Genomic DNA, 25,487 nt, shown 5'->3' on the forward strand with positions numbered 1-25,487 from the left:
ATTTCCTCTCCCGGCAGCAATGGCTTGCCATGTTGGTTCGGTAATAAGAATAAAATACCAGTCACAGTTCTGTAGCATTTTGTGCTTGCCGTGGTCCTGATTCCATTTGGTTCGCTCAACCCTTTGTTGGAAGGATCGCTGTTGCTGTCGTTGGGTGCCGTCAAGTCGATTCTGACTCATAGCAACCCCATATGACAGAGTAGAACTGCCCCATAGGTTTCCTAGGCTGATCTTTGCAAGAGCAGATTGCCAGGTCTTTCTCCCACAGAACTGTTGAGTGGGTTTGAGCCTCAAACCTTTTGGTTAGCAGCCAGGTGTGCTTAACCATTTGCACAACCAGGGCTCCTTAGAACAATGGTTAGATGCGTTTTACATATGAGGCTCAGAGAGGTGAAACACGCTGTTGTGTCGTATGAACCAGAAGGTTAATGGTGAAGCTGGGAGCTGAGTCTGGGTTTCTTGTTTCAGACTCCGTGTTCTTCTCCTCATGGGATGTGATCTTTTAATAATTTAAATTAGAAACCAAAAATTGTATCCCAAAAGATTTTAAGAGAGATTTTTTTTTCTACTTTATTAGGTATAACTCATGTGTTTACATCTATTTCAATTGCTGTAGTCAGTATACTTTAAAATAAATATATGGTTAAATGAAATCGTAAACTTTGTATTCACTGCCTTCAAGCCAAGTGGCAGAAAGGTGTAATCATGATAAATTTAACAAAGTAAATAAGTGTTCTGCGGCTATTTTTTTTCTTTAATTATGTTTACAATTTTTCTATATATAATGATCAACGCTTCATTTAAAGAAACTAAATATATATTATACTGTTTCTATAAAATCTAGACATTATTGATACAGCTGAAGTTTGCCTTTCCAGTGCCTCTAGGCCACCCACTTCCATCCTGGGAACCTATAATTAAATATGGTACTTTATTGGGAAATGACTTTGAAGTGTATTTTGGAAGCCACGGTTTGGTTTGTAGCTCTTGCCTCTCATGATAAATCCATGCACCTGGTTTTTTGTTTGTTCTTTGTTTACTTTTTAAAGTTTAAACTTGTATAGGAGACCTTCTTTTGACTTTTTGAATTTATAGGTAAAAACCCAAACCAAACCCAGTGCCGTCGAGTTGGTTCCAACTCATAGTGACCCTATAGGACAGAGTAGAACTGCCCCATAGAGTTTCCAAGAACCGCCTGGCGGATTCGAACTGCTGACCCTTTGGTTAGCAGCTGTAGCACTTAACCACTACGCCACCAGGGTTTCTGAATTTATAGGTACCATTTCTTTTTTTTTTTAGCGGTCTCTTTGAAAATGTTGTTGTTGTTAGGTGCCGTCGAGTCGGTTCCAACTCATAGCGACCCTATGCACAACAGAACGAAACACTGCCCGGTCCTGCACCATCCTTACAATTGTTGGTACGCTTGAGCTCATCGTTGCAGCCACTGTGTCAATCCATTTAGTTGAGGGTCTTTCTCTTTCCCGCTGACCCTGTACTCTGCCAAGCATGATGTCCTTCTCCAGGGACTGATCCCTCCTGATAACATGTCCAAAGTATGTAAGATGCAGTCTCGCCATCCTTGCCTCTAAGGAGCATTCTGGCCGCACTTCTTCCAAGACAGATTTGTTCGTTCTTTTGGCAGTCCATGGTATATTCAATATTCTTCGCCAACACCGCAATTCAAAGGCGTCAACTCTTCTTCAGTCTTCCTTATTCATTGTCCAGCTTTCACGTGCATATGATGTGATTGAAAATACCACGGTTTGGGTCAGGTGCACCTTAGTCTTCAGGGTGACATCTTTGCCCTTCAACACTTTGAAAAGGTCCTTTGCAGCAGATTTGCCCAATGCAATGTGTCTTTTGATTTCTTGACTACTGCTTCCATGTCTGTTGATTGTGGATCCAAGTAAAATGAAATCCTTGACAACTTCAATCTTTTCTCCATTTATCATGATGTTGCTCATTGGTCCAGTTGTGAGGATTTTTGTTTTCTTTATGTTGTGATGGAATCCATACTGAAGGCTGTGGTCTTTGATCTTCATTAGTAAGTGCTTCAAGTCCTCTTCACTTTCAGCAAGCAAGGTTGTGTCATCTGCATATTGCAGGTTGTTAATGAGTCTTCCTCCAATCCTGATGCCCCGTTCTTCTTCATATAGTCCAGCTTCTCGTATTATTAGCTCAGCATACAGAATAAATGGTATGGTGAAAGAATACAACCCTGACCCACACCTTTCCTGACTTTAAACCAATCAGTATCCCCTTGTTCTGTCCAAACAGCTGCCTCTTGATCTATGTAAAGATTCCTCAAGAGCACAATTAAGTATTCTGAAATTCCCATTCTTCGCAGTGTTATCCATAGTTTGTTATGATCCACACAGTCGAATGCCTTTGCATAGTCAACAGAACACAGGGAAACATCCTTCTGGTGTTCTCTGCTTTCAGCCAGGATCCATCTGACATCAGCAATGATATCCCTGGTTCCACATCCTCTTCTGAAACTGGCCTGAATTTCTGGCAGTTCCCTGTCGATACACTGCTGCAGCCGTTTTTGAATGATCTTCAGCAAAATTTTGCTTGTGTGTGATATTAATGATGTTGTTCTATAATTTCCACATTCGGTTGGATCGCCTTTCTTGGGAATACACATAAATATGGATCTCTTCCAGTCAGTTGGCCAGGAAGCTGTCTTCCATATTTCTTGGCATAGACGAGTGAGCACCTCCAGCGCTGCATCTGTTTGTTGAAACATCTCAGTTGATATTCCATCAATTCCTGGAGCCTTGTTTTTCGCCAGTGCCTTCAGAGCAGCTTGGACTTCTTCCTTCAGTACCATCGGTTCCTGATCATATGCTACCTCTTGAAATGCTTGAATATCGACTAATTTTTTTTGGTATAATGACTGTGTATTCCTTCCATCTTCTTTTGATGCTTCCTGCATCATTTTAGTATTTTTCCCATGGACTCCTTCACTATTGCAACTCGAGGCTTGAATTTTTTCTTCAATTCTTTCAGCTTGAGAAATGCTGAGCATGTTCTTCCCTTTTGGTTTTCCATCTCCAGCTCTTTGCACGTGTCATTATAATACTTTGTCTTCTCGAGACGCCCTTTGAAATCTTCTGTTCAGTTCTTTTACTTCATCCTGTCTTTCTTTTGCTTTAGCTGCTCAACTTACGTGAGCAAGTTTCAGAGTCTCCTCTGACATCCATCTAGGTCTTTTCTTTCCTTCCTGTCTTTTCAGTGACCTCTTGCTTTCTTCATGGATGATGTCATTCTACAACGCATCTGACCTTCAGTCACTAGTGTTCAATGCGTCAAACCTATTCTTGAGATGGTCTCTAAATTCAGGTGGGATATATTCAAGGTCATATTTTGGCTCTCGTGGTCTTGCTCTGATTTTCTTCAGTTTCAGCTTGAACTTGCATGTGAGCAATTAATGGTCTGTTCCACAGTCGGCCTCTGGCCTTGTCCTGACTGATGATATTGAGCTTTTCCATCATCTCTTTCCACAGATGTAGTCAATTTGATTTCTGTGTGTTCCATCTGGCGAGGTCCATGTGTATAGTCACCGTTTATGCTGGTGAAAGAAGGTATTTGCAATGAAGAAGTCGTTGGTCTTGCAAAATTCTATCGTTCAATCTCCGGCATTGTTTCTGTCACCAAGGCCATATTTTCCAACTACTGATCCTCCTTCTTTGCTTCCAACTTTCACATTCCAATCGCCAGTAATTATCAGTGCATCTTGATTGCATGTTCGATCAATTTCAGACTGCAGAAGCTGATAAAAATCTTCTATTTCTTCATCTTTGGCCCTAGTGGTTGGTGCTTAAATATCAATAGTAGTCTTATTAACTGGTCTTCCTTGTAGGTGTGTGGATATTATCCTATCACTGACAGCGTTGTACTTCAGGATAGATCTTGAAATGTTCTTTTGGGCGATGAATGCAGCACCATTCCTCTTCAAGTTGTCATTCCCAGCATAGTGGACTATATGATTGCCCGATTCAAAATGGCCAATACCAGTCCATTTTAGCTTACTGATTCCTAGGATATCGACGTTTATGAGTTCCATTTCATTTTTGGCGATTTCCGATTTTCCTAGATTCATACTTCATACATTCCAGGTTCCGATTATTAATGGATGTTTGCAGCTGTTTCTTCTCATTTTGAGTCGTGCCACATCAACAAATGAAGGTCCCAAAAGCTTAACTCCATCCACATCATTCAGGTTGACTCTACTTTGAGGAGGCAGCTCTTCACCAGTCATCTTTTGAGTGCCTTCCAACCTGGGGGGCTCATCTTCCAGCACTATATCAGACAGTGTTCCACTGCTATTCCTAAGGTTTTCACTGGCTAATTCTTTTCAGAACTAGACTGCTGGGTCCTTCTTTCTAGTCTGTCTTAGTCTGGAAGCTCAACTAAAACCTGTCCTCCATGGGTGACCCTGCTGGTATCTGAATACCGGTGGCATAGCTTCCAGCATCACAGCAACACACAAGCCCCCACAGTACGACAAACTGACAGACACGTGTTAGGTATACTTTTTGAAAGCAGTTCTTGATTTATCATTAATAATACTCTCTTAGGAGTCCCTAGGTGGCACATACTGTTATGTGCTTGACTACCAGCTGAAAGGTTCAAACCCATACAGAGGCAACTGGGAGGACAGTTCACACCCACCCAGAGGGACCCCTTAAGACAGGCCTGGTGGTCTGCTTCTGAAAGGTCACAGCCTTGAAAACCCTATGGAGCACCATTCTACTCCGCACACATGGGATCGCGTGATTTGGAATTGACGTGATAGTGACTGAGGACAATGATGCTGTCCCCTTTCGAGAGAGCTGTACTCTGTTTTTCAAATCATTTTTTGTGCACAAGAAAATTATTCTATGAATTTTATGGTACTTAAATTTTTTCCTAAGTCTATTTTATAAAGCTTTATCAGAATTTTGAACTTTTAATTAATCTGCCTGTTAGGATTTTCCCTTTGCGTGCCTCGTTATCAACTTAAGAGAAATTCATGTATTTAATAAAAATGTGCTAGATTAGCAAATGCATTTACAATAAACTTTGTCTTCAGGTCAGGTTGCATTTGTGAGTGTGAATGGAAAGCTCTGTGCTTTTTTTTAGGTGAAAATATTTCTTATAAAAATTTTCTTGTCACCTTCAATTTTAAAGTATTGTTCAAACTGCCAATATTCAGATTTCTAAAATACTTTCAGTCAACAAATACTTATGGATATCTGCTGTATTTCGCATTGTTCTAAGGACTGGAAATAGGGCGGTAAAACATAATTCTGAAGCCAATCATTTGCTTAAAAAGAATGTCCTTTTTTTGTTTGTTTGTTTAATAAACATCCGATGCCAACTTTTATTAATTTCATGAACATTGAGCTATTTCTATCAAATGCAGGTGCCAGGAACTGTTCACATGGGAAGTGCAAAAAATAAATGAGAAAAATGAGACAGCCTGCACTCAAAACCAAAAACCCATTGCTGTCGAGTCGATTCCGACTCATAGCGACCCTATAGGACAGTAGAACTGCCCCATAGAGTTTCCAAGGATCGCATGGCGGATTTGAACTGCCAACCTTTAGGTTAGCAGCCATAGCACTTAACCACTTCGCCACCAGGGTTTCCAGTCTGCACCCAAAACACTTATATATTCTGTAGGTGGAGGAGCAGATGGTGATCACACTGAGGCAGCCAGTATTGTTAATAGCAACACGTTCAGTGCTGCACGTGTCCACAAGAGAGAGAAAGCAGTTGTAAAGGCAGTGTACCAAAACTCCCAAACCTGTTGCCATGAAGTCGATTCTGACTTACAGCAATCCTATAGGACAGAGTAGAACAGCCCCATAACGTTTTCAAGGTTGGCATCTTTACAGGAACAGATTGCAACATCTTTCTCCCATGGAGCCGCTTGTGGGTTTGAACTGCTGACCTTTCAATTAGCAGCAGAGCACTTAACCACTGTACCACCAGGACCCTTTGACAAAAAACAATGGAGCATTTTAGCTAGGAGTATGGCATGTGCAGCTACACAGAGGCATAAAAAGATGTCGTCAGCTGCCATGGAGTCGATGCCCAACTCACAGGGATCCCTTGCGCAAAGGAACAAACCGCTGCCCCATTCAGAGCCATCCCCGAGCAGTTATGGATTGGACTGTTGGGATCCATAGGGTTTTCACTGACTGATTTTTGGAAGCAGATTGCCAGGCCTTTCTTCCTAGTTCATGTTTTTCTGGAAGCTCTTTTGAAATCTGTTCAGCATCATGGCAAAACATAAGCACAGTGTTGGCTGCATGTGAGGTGCATCAGCCTTGATCGAACCCAGATCTCCTGCATGGAAGGAGAGAATTCTACCAGTGAACTACCACTCCCCCGCAACAGATCATAGGGAATATGAAAAATTTATAAGTTCATGTCACTGGGCTCTATAGGTTGTAGTATAGTGAGTATTAGGAGGTATATTGGAGAAGTAGATTTTAGCCACTAGAATTCTCTAAACATTGGAAAACCAAGGAGCTATCTAAGCCAGAATGGCATGATTAAATTTGTTTAAGGGGAAATTCTGTTGTCCAGATGAAGGTTGGATTGGAGAGAGTGAGGTTGGTGGCCAAGAAAAGGCTTTGTGATGAGTTCTTTAAATAGGGATTTTTTTTTTAGTTAGTTAATTCTTGCCTTCTTGTTGTATGTTTTTTTTTTTTTTAATTGAATGCTGCATAATTTATAATGTAAACTTTCCTAATAAAGAAATCTGGAAAACGTTTGATGGCCAGCAAACATTTTCGGTTGTTTCTGGTTGTTATCTTTTTCTACAGTAAAGCATTGACTTCTTTCTTTTCTTAATGTGTTTCTTAGCCTTGGGGAAACTTCTGTTAAGAGTTTGTTGAACCTAAGCTATTTTGTTTGTACATTCTCTTTCCTATTGTGTTTTGAATCTGTCATCAATCACCTGAGTGCTCCATGGGCTTATATTAATTATGTTCATATTTGTGATACGCAACATTTGTGCTCATTTACCTTATATTGTCATTGTAAAATTGACATACAGAACGATCCCTGAGATCTCTGATCTGTTTAACGTTACCTGCTTCAGCAGTAGATGCTATCAGGGGAAAATTAACTTCATCGTTGGAAATAATTCCTGCTTTACTTCTTTAACTCCTTGAAGTAGAGTATGTATGGTGTTCATACATGTCTCTTAACTGATAATTGTGTTAACCATTAAATTTTGTGTTTGAACTATTAGATTTTGTATACATATGCTTTTTAAAAGAATGATTTCAGATTATTATTAGAAAACGTATAGTGATACCTAAAATATTCTTTTGGGCTTCTGCATACTAATATAACAATCTTTGTTTTGTTGTTGCTTTCAGAATACTATTGTGGAGGCTACTATCCAGCTTCCTTCTTCCCTTTTCTCACCAAAACAGAAAAGAGAAGTCAGACCAACTGATGACTCTCTGTACAGGCTTCAACTCATCGCATTCCGCAATGGCAAGCTTTTTCCAGCAACTGGAAATTCCACAAACTTGGCTGATGATGGAAAACGACGCACGGTGGTTACCCCTGTGATTCTCACTAAAATAGGTTTGTCTGTGACATATGTTATCCTGCAGTCACCAGACTATGTGACTTTATAACTCACTGGTCCAAAAAAATGCTTATTTTTTTTCTTTCTCGCTTTTATAAGCCACTAGTGGAAAAAGATATCACAGAGCATCCATTAGTGTTTACGTTGACGCCTGATGTTTATGACGTTTGTTTCAGAAATATTTTTATTTCCCATTTTCTCCAGATGGCGTGAATGTAGACACCCACCCCATTCCTGTGAATGTGACTCTGCGTCGAATTGCACATGGAGCAGATGCTGTCGCAGCCCAGTGGGATTTCGATTTGCTGAATGGACAAGGAGGCTGGAAGTCAGATGGGTGCCATATACTCTACTCAGATGAAAATATCACCACGATTCAGTGCCACTCCCTTAGTAACTATGCGGTTTTAATGGTATGGCAGTGGTTAACTTTATGCGTAAACACTAAGCAGTCGACGTTTTTCTCTGTGCATAATTACTGGATTATTTTCCTTGCATAATTAGGCTCAAATGAAGAATTTTTCTTTTTTAACTTTTAGCATAAGTTGCTTCCTTTAATCATGTACAAGGTGATGTTTAGTTGTAACTCTGATTTTAAAGGGAAATTGAGTTTATTACCAAGTGAAATGTATGGGATTGAGTTTTCGTGTAGGAATTTTCACTCAACTTTGTACATGAATCAGTTCCAGGTGGGCTTTGAACTTCTTAAACTTGGAGAGATGTTGGGGCTTAGTCAGTCCAACTCTTCTCAAGCCAGAAAGAGTGATTTGCCTCTGGACACACAGTGAAGAGTGAGAATTTTCCTACTTTGCCATCTAGAGTGCCTTTTCCTACTACATGTCCTAAATGAGACTCTTTTTGAATTTAGATTCTGGCAATAGTTTCCATTTTGTCACTCCAAGTGATAGTATTGCTAAGAACAGTGTTTTCTCAATTTTAATGCCAGTCAATCTAATGTTGTTTTCTGTTTTAAAAAAAAAATACCCATTGCAGTCGAGTCGATTCTGACTCATAGCGACCCTATAGGACAGAGTAGAACCGCCCCATAGGGTTTCCAAGGAGCGCCTGGTGTATTTGAACTGCTGACCTTTTGGTTAGCAGCCGTAGCTCTTAACCACTACATCCACAAGGGTTTCTAATTTTTTACCATTATTAATGCCTGTTACTGTTTTTGATAAAGTAACTAGTTACTAATCTGCAGGCACATGTCTTTTTATTAATGGGGTATTTAAACGAATCTGATTCCTGAGCACATAATTAGGAAACTAACCATGCTAGTTTTTATTTTCTATCATTATCATGAGCTATATCATGAAGTACACATGCACACGTTTAAAGTACAGAGGAAGAAATTACGGATGAGATTAACAAAGTCATCTTATATTAATGTTGTATTTCTGAAAGACGTTTCCCAGAAGTGGTCTGAGGCTAGTCTAAGAACGAGGACTCCTGCGTTTTCACTTCTGACTCCAGCTGAGTCTGTTTTTCTAGAGAGTTTGTTATCAAAGTATTAAATAATCTGAAAACATGACCTATTTTACGTTTTGTTAATTTTGCTTTTCGTTTACCATTAGAAAGAACCTTGAAGCACACCAAAATTATAATAAATTTTCCTCAGCACTTTTTTGGTTTTCTCTCTGCTCCTTAAGTTGGCCTGCCTAAAGCAGCGCACCAGTCCAGCAGGCTGAAGAGTGAATAGATGATTTAGTAGCACATAAGGGCTGTCTTTTTAGTGACGCCCACAGAACGTTTGGAGGTCGCATATTTGATCATGCTTGTTATTTGGGCCTACTGACAAGGGGTGAATTCTACACTGGTTAGACTCAGCCGTGTTTGAGTAAGTCTCTTACTCTTTTGGGCGTAAGGACTCTTTTCACAAATAGAAGCCCTCTGATCTCTCCTGAGTCTGAGTCGGCTTGCTGTAAATTCACACGCATTGATTACTTGGTTTGTTTACCTTTTAAATGGAAGTATCCCGTATGCAGAGTCCCTGAGTAATGTACACAGTTAACGAGTTCAGCTGATAACGGAAAAATGGGAAGTCCGGTCCACACACAGGGCCTCAGACAAAGGCCTCGTGTTTTACTTCAGAAAAATCAGCCATTGAAACCTTCTGAAGCACGGTTCTTCTCTGACACACACAGGGTCGCTCGGAGTCAGAATCAGCTGGACGGCAGCTGCTTATGCTGTTTGAGACATGTTCACCCTCAGGTTGAAAGTGTTTCCTCGTTCAGGTTTTGAATGTAAAATAATCTAAAACTATGAAGTAATGAAAAAGAAGTACCACAGATAAAACATTTCTAGAATTTTACCTGTAGTTACCTAGAGAAAGTTGGGCAAACTAATTGAAGTGCAAAATGCATAGAAAGGCACTTTATAAGCTTCTCTATTAATGACATGATTTTGCACCACATGAAATTTTTAATACGTACCAGTTTATAGCATCTGTTTTTGAATTTCCTAGCTGTTCTTCTAAACTATTTAAATTAGCATAATCCTTTTCTAGAAAAAATAAGCTGTTCTTTTATCTTTTATACTTTTAATCTTAAAAAATGTAATATGCAATTCTTTAAAGCTAAGATACAGCACTAAGATTTTTTTCTATTTTCAAAGAAAATCCTTTGCTTTTTTTAAAATATAACTGCACCACCTAGAGGCGGTAAAATATAATGTACCTGGAATTCCTCACAAAATTATAATAAAGTTAATATATAGGATTTTTAGAGTTATTAACTAAAAAAAATTTATTTATTTATTTATTTTTAACTAAAAGGAGAGAAACCCTGGTGGCGTAGTGGTCAAGAGCTACAGCTGCTAACCAAAAGGTCGGCAGTTTGAATCCACCAGGCGCTGCTTGGAAACCCTATGGGACAGCTCTGCTCTTTCCTGTAGGGTCACTAGGAGTCGGAATCGACTCAACGGCAGTGGATTTGCCTTTTTTGGTAATTGAAAGTAAAGTCAGAGTTAATGAAATCATACCTACTCTTAAGTAATTAAAGTAACAACTAAGAAGAAATTCTTTTAAAAACAAATCAACATTCTTTCTATTAAACTACTTTTAATAATAGATAAAATTCTATTTTTCATGAATATCATCTTAATACATGGTGTTTTATAGTCTAGATTTCTAACTTGGTAGCTAGTCCATAAGACTTTTCGTTATCTGGTTTTAAAGAATTTTTATAAAAAATGAGAAAGGAATATATTTGTTCGTAAGTCTCAAGAACGTACCATAGTTTGAATCACTCCGATTCTAACCAATTGTATCCAAACGTCTCAATGGGAACCAGAGAAAAAAGTTAGCCAGGAATTAAGTTTCCTTGAATTATATGATCAGAAATAACCAATAAGGGTAATTATGGTGTTGACAAAGAATATTAAATATATCATGGACTGCCAGAAGAACCAACAAAGCTGTCTTAGAAGAAGTACAACCAGAATGCGCCTTAGAAGCAAGTGCGGGGAGACTTTGTCTCGTGTACTTTGGACTTGTTATCACAAGGGACCAGTCTCTAGAGAAGGACATCATCAGGACATACCACTGACGGTAAAACAGAGGGTCAGCAAAAAAGAAGAGAACCCATAGCGAGATGGTTTGACTCCATGGTTGAAAAATGGGCTCAAACTTGGCAATGATGGTTACAATGGCAAGGATTGGTCAATGTTTTGTTCTGTTGTACATGGATCACTATGTTTTGCAATCAACTCGACGGCACCTACCACCACCACCACCACCACAAGGATTAAAAAAAAAAAAAAATGAATAGGAAATAGGGTTAGAGTATTTATGTTGTATTTAATAATTTGAAAATAGTAACAAAGATAAAATAACATTTACACCTTTGATTCCCTTCTCTAATTGTGTTTACTAGAAATATATGAAATTAGAGAGCGCTAGTTTTCTTATCCCTCTAATGATGCTTATAAGTTTTGTTCTATTAAATTTGCTTAATGAAAGTAAGCTTGTTTCATTTGTTTTATAATTGAACATAAATGCTAGGAGCATTTTTGTTTATAAATTTTTTTAAAATAGGTAGTACAATCACATGGATAACAGTTTTTCATTTTTCACACATGCATACAGTGACAACTGGAACTCCCACCTCCTTGCCCATCACAGCCACTCTCCACAAAATAAGTAACCACCGTTGTTAGTTTCTTAGAGTCCCTCGGTAGTGCAAATGGTTACTGAGCTCAGCTGCTAACCAAAAGGTAAAAGGTTTGAGTCTGCCCAGAAGTGCCTTTTCTCACCGTTCCAGTTGTAAGGATTTTGTTTTCTTTATGTTGAGGTACAATCCATACTGAAGGCTGTGGCCTTTGATCTTCATTAGTAAGTGCTTCAAGTCCTTTTCACTTTCAGTGAGCAAGGTTGTGTCATCTGCATAACGTCAAAGAAGAATTGACTTCTTTGAATTGTGGTATTGGCGAAAAATATTGACTGTTCCATAGACCGCCAAAAGAATGAACAAATCTGTTTTAAAAGAAGTACAACCAGAATGCTCCTTAGAAGCAAGGTGGTGAGACTGCGTCTTAAATACTTTGAACATGTTGTCAGGAGGGATCAGTTCCTGGAGAAGGACATCATACTTGGCAAAGCACAGGGTAGCGGAAAAGAGGAAGACCCTCAACGAGGTGGATTGACACAGTGGGTGCAACAATGAGCTCAAGCATAACAATGATTTTAAGAATGGCTCAGGACTGGGCAATGTTTTGTTTTGTTGTATATAGGGTCCCTATGAGTCGAGACTGACTTGAGGGCACCTAACAACAACAACAGAGGCTCCTTGGAAGGAAGGTCTGGCAATCTGCTTCTGAAAAATCAGCCATTAAAAGCCCTATGGAGTACAGCTCTACTCTGACACACACTAGGTCTGCATGAGTTGGAATCAACTGAACAGCAACTGGAAAAATTGTAATTACTAGTTTTGTACAAACCTTTGAAGGGATTTTGTTACGCATATGGTAACAAAATGAATATACTTATATTCTCCCATTTTACATGCAGCTTGTAGACTACATACATTATTCTAAACCATTTTTTTTTTCCCCATGGTAAAATATATCTTAAAGGCAATGTTGTTGTTAGGTGCCATTGAGTGAGCTCTAAGTCATTGCAACCCTATGTACAACAGAACTAAATACTGACGGGTCCTGCACCATTCTCACGGTCATTGTTATACTTGAGCCCACTGTTGCAGCCACTGCATCAGTCCATCTTGTAGAGGGCCTTCCTCTCCTCTGACCCTCTACCTTTACCAACCATGATGTCCTTTTCCAGGGACTGATCTCTCCTGACAACATGTACAAAGTATATGAGGCATAGTCTTGCCATGTTTGCTTTTAAGGAGCGTTCTGGTTGTACTTCTTCCAAGACAGCTTTTTTTCTTCTGGCAGTCCCTGGTATATCCAGTATTCTTCGCCCACACCACAATTCAAAGGCATCAACTCTTTGGTCTCCCTTATTTGCTCTCCAGCTTTCACATGCATATGAGGTGATTGAAAACACCATGGCTTGGGTCAGGCACACCTTAGTCTTCAACGTGATGTCTTTGCTTTTCAACACTTTAAAGAAATCTTTTGCAGCAGATTTGTCCAATGTAATGCATCTTTTGATTTCTTGACTGCTGCTACCATGGATGTTAATTGTGGATCCAAGTAAAATGAAATCCTTGACAACTTCAATATTTTCTTCATTTATCATGATGTTGCTTATTCATCAAGTTGTAAGGATTTTATTTTATGTTGAGATGTAATCCATACTGAAGGCTGTGGTCTTTGGTCTTCATCAGTAAGTGTTTTAAGTCCTCTTCACTTTCAGCAAGGAAGGTAATGTCATTTGCATAACAGGTTTTTAATGAGTCTTCCTCCAGCCTTGATGGCCCGTTCTCTATACAGTTCAGCTTCTCGGATTATTTGCTCACCATACAGATTGAATAGGTATGATGTAAGGATACAACTCTGACACACACCTTTCCTGACATTAAAGCGTGCAGTTTCCTCTTGTTCTGTTCAAATGACTGCCTCTTGGTCTACATACAGGTTCCTCATGTGCACCATTAAGTGTTCAGGAATTCCCATTTTTCGCAATGTTATCCATAATTTGTTATGATTACATAGTGGAATACCTTTGCATAGTCAGTGAAACACAGGTAAATACCTTTCTGATATTCTCTGCTTTCAGCAGTATCCCTCTGACATCAGCAGTGGTATCCCTGGTTCCATGTGCTCTTTTAAATCCAGCTTGAACTTTCTAACAGTTCCCTGTCGATATACTGCTACAGTCAGTTTTGAATGATCTTCAGCAAAACTCTGCTTGTGTGGGATATTAATGATATTGTTAGATAATTTCCACATTTGTTCGGGTTGCCTTTCTTGGGAAAAGGCATAAATACGGATCTCTTCCAGTTGGTTGGCTAGGCAGCTGCCTTCCAAATTTCTTGTCATAGACCAGTGTATACTTCCACCACTGCATCCCTTTGTTGAAACATCTCAATTGGTATTCAGTCAACTCCTGGACCCTTGTTTTTCACCAATGCCTTCAGTGCAGCTTGGACTTCTTCCTTCAGTACGATTGGTTCCTGATCATATGCTGCCTCCAGAAATGTTTGAATATCAGGCAGTTCTTTTGGGGACAGTGAATCTGATTCCTTTTATCTTCTTTTGTTGCTTCCTGCATCATTTAATATTTTCCCTGTAGAATCCTTTATTATTGCAACTCAAGGCTTAATTTTTTTCTTCAGTTCTTTCATTTTGGAAATGCTGAGTGAGTTCTTCCCTTTCAGTTTTCTAGCTCCAGTTGTTTGCACACATCGTGTAATACTTTGTCTTCTTCAGTCACATTTTGAAATCTTCTGTTCAGCTCTTTGACTTCATCATTTCTTCCTTTTGCTTTTGCTACTTGATGTTCAAGAGCAAGTTTCAGAGTCTCTTCTGACATCCATTTTGGTCTTTTCTTTCTTTTCTGTCTTTTTAATGATCTCTTGCTTGCTTTTTGTATGATGTCCGTGATGCCATTCCACAACTCACCTGATCTTCGGTCATTAGTGTTCAGCGCATCAAATCTTTCTTTGAGGTGGTCTCAAAATTCAAGTGAGGTGTACTTAAGTTCTTACTTTGACTCTTGTCAACTTGTTCTCATTTTCTTCAGGTTCAACTTGAACATGCATATTAGCAATTGATGGTCTGTTCCGCCGTCAGCCCCTGGCATTGTTCTGACTGATGATACTGAACTTTCCATAGATGTAGTCAATTTGTTTACTGTGTATTCGTCTGGTGAGGTCCACATGTATAGTTGCTGTTTATGTTGGTGAAAAAAGGTATTTGCAATGAAGAAGTTGTTGGTCTTGCCAAATTCTATCATGTGGTCTTCAGCATCATTTCTGTCACCAAAGCCATATTTTCCAACTGTCAGTCCTTCTCCGTTTCCAACTTTTGTGTTCTAATCACCAGTAATTATCAATGCATCCTCATTGCCAAGATGATGTGATGGTGGTTATGATAGTAGTTGCAGTGGTGGTGGCATCAGTAGCTAACGGTCCTTAAGTACTTATGTGTCAGGCACTCCTCCGAAGTCTTCACATGCATTTGTTCCTCATAATAACCTTTTGAAATAAAAATACTGTTATCATCAACCTTAGTTTACAGATAAGGAAACAGAAGCATGGAGAAGTCAAACGCTATGCCCATGTTCCCAAAGCTAATTAGTGATGGAACTGGGATTCGAATTTAGTCTGGCACCAGAATCTGTTCTTTTAATCATTCTGCTATACTCCCCCTCTGAAATCATCTCATAGCGATATAATAGAGCTTCCTCATTCGTTTTTACATCTGAATATTTTATGTCTCTACTGTAATTTCATGTCAGTCTGTCTTAGTGTAGGGACTTGTGTGTTGCTGTGATGCTGGAAGCTATGCTACTGGTCAAATACCATGAGGGTCACCCATGTCGGACAGGTTTCAGCTGAGCTTCCAGGCTAAGATGGACTAGGAAGAAGGACCCGGCACTCTACTTCTGAAAAGATTTAGTCAGTGAAAACCTTATGAATAGGAGCAGAACGTTTTTTGATGATAGTGCCAGAAGATGATCCTCTCAGGTTGGAAGGCACTCAAAAGATGACTAGGGAAGAGCTGTCTCCTCGAAGTCGAGTTGACCTTAATGATGTGGGTGGAATCAAGCTTTCAGGGCCTTCATTTGTTGCGGTGGCATGACTCAAAATGAGAAGAAACAGCTGCAAATATCCATTATAATCAGAAGGTGGAATGTATGAAGTATGAATGGAGAAAAATTGGAAGTCGTCAGAAATGAAATGGAATGCATAACCATTGATATCGTAGGCATTAGTGAACTAAAATGGACTGGTATTGGCCATTTTGAATCAGACAGTCATATGGTCTGCTATGCCAGGAATGATAACTTGAAGAGGAATGGCATTGCATTGTCAAAAAGAACATTTGAAGGTATGTCCTGAAGTACAGTACTGTCAGTGATAGGATAATATCTATAGGCCTACAAGGAAGACCAGTTAATTAGACTATTATTTAAATTTACGTACTAACCACTGAGGACAAAAATAAAGAAACTGAATATTTTTACCAACTTCTGCCATCTGAAATTGATTGAACATACAATCAGGATGCATTGGTAATTACTGGTGATTGGAATGTGAAAGTTGGAAACAAAAAAGAAGGATCAGTAGTTGGAAAATATGGCCTTGGAGGTAGAAACGACACTGGAGATCACGTGATAGAATTTTGCAAGACCAACGATTTCTTCATTGCAAATACCTTTTTCACCAATGTAAATGGTGACTATAGAAGTGGACCTCAGCAGATGGAATACACAGGAATCAAATCAAGTACATCTGTGGGAAGAGACAATGGAAAAGCTCAATATCATCAGTCAGAACAAGGCCAGGGGCCAACTGTGGAACAGACCATCAGTTGCTCATATGCAAGTTCAAGTTGAAATTGAGGGAAATTAGAACAAGTCCATGAGAGCCAAAGTAGGACTTTGAGTATGTCCCACCTGAATTTAGAGATCATGTCAAGAATAGATTTCAAGTCTTGAACACTCATGACTGAAGACCAGTTGAGCTGTGGAATGCTATTGTACATGAAGAAAACAAGAGGTCATTAAAAAGACAGTAAAGAAAGTAAAGACTAAAATGGATGTCAGAAGAGACTCTGAAAGTTGCTCTTGAATGTAAGGTAGCTAAAATGAAAGGAAAAAATGATGAAGTAAAAGAGTTGAACAGAAGATTTCAAAGGGTGTCTTGAGAAGACAAAGTAAAGTATTATAATGACATGTGCAAAGACCTAGAGATGGAAAACCAAAAGGGAAGAACATCCTCAGCATTTCTCAAGCTGAAAGAACTGAAGAAATAATTCAGACCTCAAGTTGCAGTATTGAAGAATTCTGTGGGGAAAATATTAAACATCTCAGGAAGCACCAAAAGAAGATGGAAGAAATACACAGAATCACTATACCCCAAAAAAAAAAAAAAATTGTCAACTTCCAACCATTTCAGGAGGTTCCATATGATCAGGGACTGATGGTACTGAAGGAAGAAGTCCAAGCTGCAATGAAGGCGTTGGTGAAAACAAGACTCCAGGAATCGACGGAATACCAATTGAGATGTTTGAACACAGGGATGCAGTACTGGAAGTACTCATTCATCTATGCCAAGAAATTTGGAAGACAGCTACCTGGCCAACCGACTGTAAGAGATCTATGTTTATGTCTATGCCCAAGAAAGGTGATTCCACTGAATGTGGAAATTATCGATCAATACCATTAATATCACACACAAGTAAAATTTTGCTGAAGATCATTCAAAAGTGGCTGCAGCAGTATATCGACAGGGAACTTCCAGAAATTCAATCTAGATTCTGAAGGTATGCAGAACCAGGGATGTCATTGCTGATGTCACATGGATCCTGCTGAAAGCTCAGAATTCCGGAAAGATGTTTACCTGTATTTTATTGACTTTGCAAAGGCCTTTGACTGTGTGGATCATAACAAATTATGGATAACATTGTGGAGAATGGAAATCTGTACATGGATCAATAGGAAATTGTTCGAACAGAACAAGGGGATATGCATGGTTTATAGTCAGGAAAGGTGTGTGTCACGGTTCTGTCTTTTCACCATACCTATTCAGTCTGTATGCTGAGCAAATAATCTGAAAACCTGGCCTATAAGAACAAGAATGAGGCATCAGGATTGGAGGAATACTCATTAACAACCTGCATTAGGCAGATGACACAACCTTACTTGCTGAAAATAAAGAGGACTTGAAGTACTTACTGATGAAGTTCAAAAACCACAGCCTTTGCTATGGATCACACCCCAACATAAAGAAAACAAATATCCTCACAACTGGACTAATAAGCAACATTATGATAAGCAAGGAAAAGATCGAAGCTGTTAAGGATTTCATTTTACTTGGATTCACAGTTAATACCCATGGAACCAGCAGTAAAGAAATTAAAAGACGTATTGTATTGGGCATATCTGCAAACGACCTCTTTAAAGTGTTGAAAAACAAGGATGTCACTTTGAAGACTAGGGTGCACTTGACCCAAGCCATGGTGTTTTCAATCATCTCATATGCATGGGAAAGCTGGACAATGAATAAAGAAGTCAGAAGAGTTGACGACTTTGAATTGTGGTTTTGTAGAAGAATATTGAATATACCATGGACTGCCAGAAGAAGGAACAAATCTGTCTTGGAAGAAGTACAGCCAGAATGCTCCTTAGAAGCCGGGATTGTGAGACTGTGTCTCATGTACTTGGGACATGTTGTCAGGAGGGCTCAGTCCCTGGAGAAGGACACCATGCTTGGTAAAGTAGAGGGTCAGGAAAAAAGAGGAAGACTCCCCCAGTGAGATGGATTGACACAGTGGCTGCAATAATGGGTTTAAGCATAACAGCAATTATGAGGATGGTGCAGGACTGGGCAGTGTTTCATTCTGTTGTATAGTTGTACACAGGATCGCAATGAGTCAGACCCAACTCGATGGCACCTAACAACAACAATGCTATAATTTATTTCAGTATTCTATTTTGTTTGTCTCTGATATTTTGCTTGTACAGTATTGTCTTATATATTTTGTAAGTATATTTGCAGGATAAATTCTCTGAAGTGGAATTGATAACCAAAGATACCAACTTTTTTCCTTTTTTTTAAAGTTAAGTTGAAGTATTGAGTAAAGTACACAGATCTTAAGCATATGTCTTGATGATTTTTTTACGTATGAATATTTCAGACACCATCAAATGAACATTTTTACTTAAGTACTTGGTAGGCTTGTCTGTGTTTATTTCTAGCTAATTTTCCCCACCATCTCAACTTCATATCATTGGAATTGTATAGTGTATATTCTGTTCCTTTTTGATGGTTGCTAAGTACCTAATTGTTGTTGTTGTTAGGTTCCATTGAGTCTTTTTTCAATTCATAGAAACCCAAAGTGAGAGAGTAGAGCTCCCCCATTGGGTTTTCTAGGCTGTAACCTTATAGGAGCAGCTCACCAGGTCTTTTCTCCCATGAAGCCACTGGGTGGGTTTGAACTCACCATCAACCTTTTGGTCAGCAGCCGAGCTCTTGACCGATGCACCACCAGTGTTTCTTAAGTACCTACTTAGTAGCCTCATTTTAGCTCTTGGCACTCAAAGCCTAAGCACCTACTACCTGGCCTTTTAAGAATAAGTTTGGTGGTCCCAGTTTTATACCTTTCTTTAGGTCACTGTTTCTCAACAGGGCTTCTTTTTGCATTTGTGCTGTTCAGTTCATTGTGACAACCAAAAATGTCCCCGGTGGAAGCAGTGCCATATGTGACCAGTGAAAATAGTACCTCTGCTTCCCTCTAGTCCTTACTATGAATCAGAAAAGTCATCACTCTGTTTTCAGCATCTTTTTTCCTCAGACAGTATCACATTGAGATTTGAAAAATACTGATTTCTTACAAGCTTTATGTATCATATACAATATATTTTTGAGAAGTAGATTGGTACTTCAGTGTTTCATTAGCTAATATACCCATATTTTGTTACTCTCTGCCAAGGACTGTGGGCAGTTTTATGCCTTCCTTCTGCGGCTTAACTAAACCCTGTCAGGCGGTTGGTGGTGTCTCCATTTTATAGTGAGGTAACTGCCCCAAATCATATAGCTAGTAAGTAATTGGTGACGTGTTATTGATCATTTCTGAGAGGAATCTGAAGGAGGCAATGCATGAAGGGGGACTAAAGGCTAAATCCTAGCTGTATCGGCAATTCATCCTCAACTATTGATTCTTGATTGGAATAATAGGTTTTCCTAGAAATTGAGGGGAAACGTGGCTACTGTTGCAAACATCTAGCTGGCTTTCATTGCCCCAGTGTTTTTTGAAGTTTCCTAGTAATGTTCTGTGCTTTGAATGCAAATGCCTTGAGGTCGTGTACTGTAGACTAATACAGTGGACATTTCACAAAGACAGCTTGTTCAGAATGTGTGGTGATAGGTTTTCTTCAGTGTTTTCCTTTTCATTTACTTAGTTTACAGAACATAACCTCTCTGAGGGCTGGGATTACGATCTGCCTACTCCTGCATATCTAGTGCTTGACACAGCGCCTGGCCGTAGTAGGCACCCAGTTAATATTTGCTAAATAAATTTTACAAGTTTGAGACTCAGCATGATGTAGAGGAGCACTCAGGTTGGACTTCAGTTTCCTGTGTTGTTTCTCCAGCTGCCCATTAACTGACTTTTGTCAGGCTCCATGGGCCTCTGTTCAGTGTTCATTAAAGTGAGGGGTTCCTTAAGATGTTCTGATAGGGTCTTTCCATTGCTGTTTGGACAACTTCTGATTCTTCCGTTGGAAAACTTTCCCATTCTCTCCCTACTTCAGTGGACCGTCTTCTGTTTCCATGTCTTTTTGTTCCCTGTTACCTTTTTCCATCGAGTTTTTCTTGTTTCAGATACTGTCTCATGAACTTTCTGATTAGAGGTATGCCCATTGTGAATCCTTCCCAAGTCTAGCTGTCATTCTTAGCTTTCAGAGTCAGCTTAGGATGGGAATTTAGTGAAGCGATTGGGTCAATCTACAGCTTTGGCTCCCACAGCCTAGGTTTTCCCAATTTGTGGATCTGGCACGGCAGCGTTGGCCAGGTGGATGTGTGTTCCCCATCTGCCTTCGTTTATTATAAAGGTAATGGTACGATAGCCATTTGTTTCCTTGTAGAGAGGCAGAGTCTATACCATGTTTAGGAGCACAGACTTGTGGGCAGAGCTGCTTTGCAGGTAATAAAATGGGACTAATAACATGAGTTATTAGGGTTGCTCTGTATAAAGTGCTAGGAAGAGCGTCTCCATTATAGTAAATGCATGTAAGTGATTTGCTGTTACTGCTGGTTATTGGTGATATTAGAGCCTTTAAGGGCTCTTCCTCATTGTTCCCATAACCGTGCTGTACTTACCTTCATCTGACATCGTTATCATCTGACTGTACATCTGTCTCTCCCATGACTTTTAGCCCTTCATGGGCACAAACCATACCTTGTCACTATGTCCCTAGTACCTTTCACAGTGTTTGGTCCATTCGTGGATTTGTTGAACTTGAAGCTGCACTCAGCCATCAGTGGTTAGAGATAGATAGATAGCTGCCGTTGAGTCTACTCCAACTTGTAGCAACCCACGTACAACAGAATGAAACACTGCCTGGTCCTGTGTCTTCACCATTGTTAGTATGTTCTAGTTCATCGTTGTGGCTACTGTGTCAGTCCATCTCACCAAAGTTCTCCCTCACCCTCGTTGACCTATTTCACCAAACATGATGTTCTCCTCTAGTGGTTGATCCCCCCGATGATGTGTCCAGAACAAGCAAGTCTGACAGTGTTCTGTTGTGATCCATAAGGTTTGCATTGGCTAATTTTCAGAAGTAGATCTGGAAGCTCCACTGAAACCTGTCCACCATGGGTGACCCCGCTGGTCTGTAAAATACTGGTGACATAACTTCAAGCATCACACAGTATGACAGTCTGACAGACAGGTGGTGGACTAGTGATTAGCGAGATCTTAATTTAGACTTTAATTGGAGATACTGCTCTCTGGGTTGCCTTAAAATCAAACTCTAAACCCGTTGCTATCGAGTGGATTTTGATTCATAGCCACCCTATAGGACAGAGTAGAACTGCCCCAGAGGGTTTCCAAGGAATGGCTGATGGATCTGAACTGCCAGCTTTTGGGTTAGCAGCCAAGTTCATAACCACTGTACCACGAGGGCTCCCTGGTCTGCCGTAAGAAGCAGTGAATATGCAGAGCGAAGGAGGATGAAAGGGCATGAAAAAGGATGAAGTCTGTGGTTGTCTCTTCTAAATCACCCACATGTGGGCTGCTGTTCTCTCTCTGTTACTCTCGTAGTAGAGTTAACATTCAAGTTCATAAAGCCGATTGTCCAGTGTAGAACAAGAGTGCACTGTGAAGAGCTGACACAATGGAGTTAGGAAGGCAAAGTAATGTCTGTGTGGAATAGCATGAAACATTAGTTCTTGAGCAAAACAAAGAGATTTAAGGTACCAGTGCATTTAAGTCACTGGAGAAAAGCTCAGTTGTTAATGTCTAGAAAACTGCTGTTGGAATGATGCTTTCTTTTTCCCTCTCAGGATTTGACGGGGTCTGAACTCTATACGCAGGCAGCTGATCTCCTGCATCCTGTTATTTATACTACTGCTATAATTCTTCTCTTATGTCTCTTAGCCGTCATCGTCAGTTACATATACCATCACAGGTAAGAAAGAAAATGAGACATCCATCCAGCTGTGAACTTTGGCTTGGAGGAGTTTATTCCACATTTGACTAGGATAAAGCATTATTTAATACCATGCTATGTACTTCCAAAGTCAGGACTGTAATTTTAGAATACACACAAGCCTCATTTCATGCAGTTTGAAACATAAATAATGAATACATGAGATGGTCAGTTCATCTTTTAAAGCATCCAGTCAGTTTGCTGGGCTGGGGGGATTTCTGCTCCAGCTCCCAGACGTGAGCACACATACCCATGGTCACTCAGTGTTTTTTCTTGCTGCTGCCTGGAAGGTCTATTTTTTTTAGGCCCAGCATTAACAATAAATCAACAATTAACAATAAGTAATTAAAAATAATTAGCAATAAGTGTTTATTTCACCATATAAATAATTACCAACTATTGAGTTAAAGTCCCTGGGTGGTGCAAAGGGTTAAGCACTGAGCTAATAACTGAAAGGTTGGAAGTTTGAGTCCATCCAGAGGCATTTCAGAAAAAAGACCTGGCTACTATTTTTTGTACTATTTAGAAAAAAGCAGCCATTGAAAACCCTGTGGAGCACAGTTCTGCTCTGACACACATGGAGTCACCAAGAATTGCAATCAACTTGACAGCAGCTGGTTTTTAACGCCTGAGCTATTGTCAGTTGAATTCAGTATCTGGAAGATAACATGGGGTGGGGGGGTGTGTCTTGGAGGTTTGGGGGTGCACTACAGGAGCAGCAGAGGGTGAGGTTAACTTGGAGGCTTGTTACCTGTAGAGAGAAGCTGATGTCTAAGTTTTAGTACCAGACTGTGTCATTATTTTTATTTTATGACTTTCTGCCTGCTGTGGTATTCTTTATTTTATCGATGGTATTCTTAAGAAAGTTTGTGGCATTTAAGCGTAGGATATGGTTTTTGTTAATTGGAGGCAAACCAGGAAATAATGAACTAAAAGAATTTCCAATTCACTTTACAAAAGGTTTTGCTAGGATGTATTTTCCTTTTTAAGCTAGACAGATAGGATATTTCATGACATTTAGTTAAGAAACAAAAGGAGATGTTGCTTTAAAAAAATACAGAAGAAAAACTTGAACATCTCATTATGAAAGGCCAGAAGGAAATATATTGGGCTTTTAGACCATGTTACCCTAGTATGTCAGGAAAAATACCCATTGGCATATTGCAGAAATCTCTAGGGAGCCTAGCAAGTCACTCAGCAGTCAGAAGACATTGTCACTAACAAAAGCCTCTGTGTTTCTCATTAATGAGAATTTGTTAGGTTTTAGTGGGTGCCATAGTTCTACAAATTACTTTTCTTTCTTAGAGTGTAAGGTTAAATGTTAAAAAACGATTGAATTAAAAGACTTCTCACATCCTGTGTGTTTGTGTTTGTGTGCACATGCGTATATGTGAACGTCCACACGTCCGATAGTTTCTATTTTAAAATCTCTAAATAGGAAGCATTTTAAGGTGGCCTTTTATAAAGTTGGAATTACTAACTTGTAGATGAACATTGCTTGTATCATGCTTCAAATTTTAATATTTTGCCTCCTTTTGTTTTCCTTTAACAGTTTGATTAGAATCAGTCTGAAGAGCTGGCATATGCTTGTAAACTTATGTTTTCATGTTTTCCTGACCTGTGTGGTCTTTGTGGGAGGCGTAACTCAAACCAGAAACGTCAGCATCTGCCAAGCAGTAAGTCAATGCAAAATTGAAGTGGGGGAAAAAAAAAACTTATGCGAATGTGATTTCCTGTATTTTACTCACTATAAAAAGAAAAATATTTCTTTAAAGTTTTTTTTTTTTAATAAATTTTACTAATAAAAGTTAAACTGAATGTCAGTAAATCAGTTAGCTAACATACTTCAAAGTTTGAACCATCGTGTCACAACTGAGTGTGTGTCTTCAGGAACTCATTTTTTCTTGGGAATTCCGAGTCACTTATTATGTCTCTTATAATGCCTAACATTTAATTTTCAAAAATTTATTAATCCTGACTTTGGCTGAAAAAGAAGTAATGTTTTCTGACAGCAGGATTTTTAAATTTATCTCACCAATTGATGAAAACAATAGGAATTAGAAAAAAGTGTTTATAAAATAGAAAAATCAGGGAGTTTTTGGGTTTGATAAATATGAAGAATTTAAAAGTATTCAACTTTATATTCAAGAAAATACCTTTATTTTCAAATAAAAGGTTGTATATGTAGCCACATCTTTCTCTCACAGAGCCACCATTAGCAGTGGATCCTGTTAACCACTGAGCCACCAGGGCTCCATATGTAGCCTTCGTGAGTAACGTTCTTTTAGTGTAAGTATGAGACATTGAAAATACTCAATGTATGAATAAGAAAAGTTTAAATATTTATATATTTGCATGTTGTTTTCTTTATGCATGATAGCAAGCAGTGTAACATAGTAACTAAGAGTTCAGATTTCCTGGTTTTGAACTCCAGGTCTGCCAAGTGTTTTTTGGTCAATTTCCTTAACCTTCCTGTGTTTCCATTTTCTCACCTGTACATTGGAGATAATAATTGGGTTATTGGATGATGTGATTGTTTCTAAAAAAAAAAAAACTCCAGATAAATTGGAGCTATAGTAGGAAAGTTGAGCAAGGAGAGTAAATGGAGGTTTAATGTGCAGAAGGGTGTTTGCTGCCAGCATGCAGAAATGGAACTAACTACAAGAAAATATAATGAGAAGATAACGCTTATATCAAAGAATATGAAGTGCCTAGGAAAAATAATAGAGGTTCAAGATTTACAGGTAAAATGATAATATAAAAGAAGACCCAAAATAAATGGAGAGATATACCAGATCCAAGACTTAATGTCAGTAAGGTCTCAATTCCTCCTAAATTAATCTATAAATAGAAGAGAATGTTCATGAAATTCAAGATGATTTAAAAATTTATAAGAAAACAAAGGGCCAAGGATAAGCATCACTGACTGGTGAAGATCAAGTCTACAGCCTTCAGTTTGGATTACGCCTCAACATAAAGAAAAAGAAAATCTTCACAGCTGGACCAATAAGTAACATCATGATAAACGGAGAAAAGATCGAAGTTGTGCAAGGATTTCGTTTTACTTGGATCCAAAATCAGCACCCATGGAAGCAACAGTCAGGA

The 25,487-nt window shown here is 39.1% G+C and overlaps 1 protein-coding gene across 4 annotated transcripts in view; it reads left to right on the forward strand.

Annotated features, from left to right (window-relative positions):
• Window positions 1-25,487, forward strand: part of ADGRA3 (adhesion G protein-coupled receptor A3) — a 180,380-nt gene that overhangs the window by 136,169 nt on the left and 18,724 nt on the right. For all 4 annotated transcript variants that reach the window (XM_049886440.1, XM_049886439.1, XM_049886441.1 and 1 more), the window contains 4 exons: window positions 7,383-7,596; window positions 7,805-8,013; window positions 22,237-22,361; window positions 23,935-24,058. In XM_049886440.1, coding sequence (XP_049742397.1) covers window positions 7,383-7,596; window positions 7,805-8,013; window positions 22,237-22,361; window positions 23,935-24,058 — 672 coding nt within the window. The remainder of the gene's footprint in view (window positions 1-7,382; window positions 7,597-7,804; window positions 8,014-22,236; window positions 22,362-23,934; window positions 24,059-25,487) is intronic.

This window comes from Elephas maximus, chromosome 5, assembly GCF_024166365.1.
Source record: "Elephas maximus indicus isolate mEleMax1 chromosome 5, mEleMax1 primary haplotype, whole genome shotgun sequence".
NCBI classification, from domain to species: Eukaryota; Metazoa; Chordata; class Mammalia; order Proboscidea; family Elephantidae; genus Elephas; species Elephas maximus.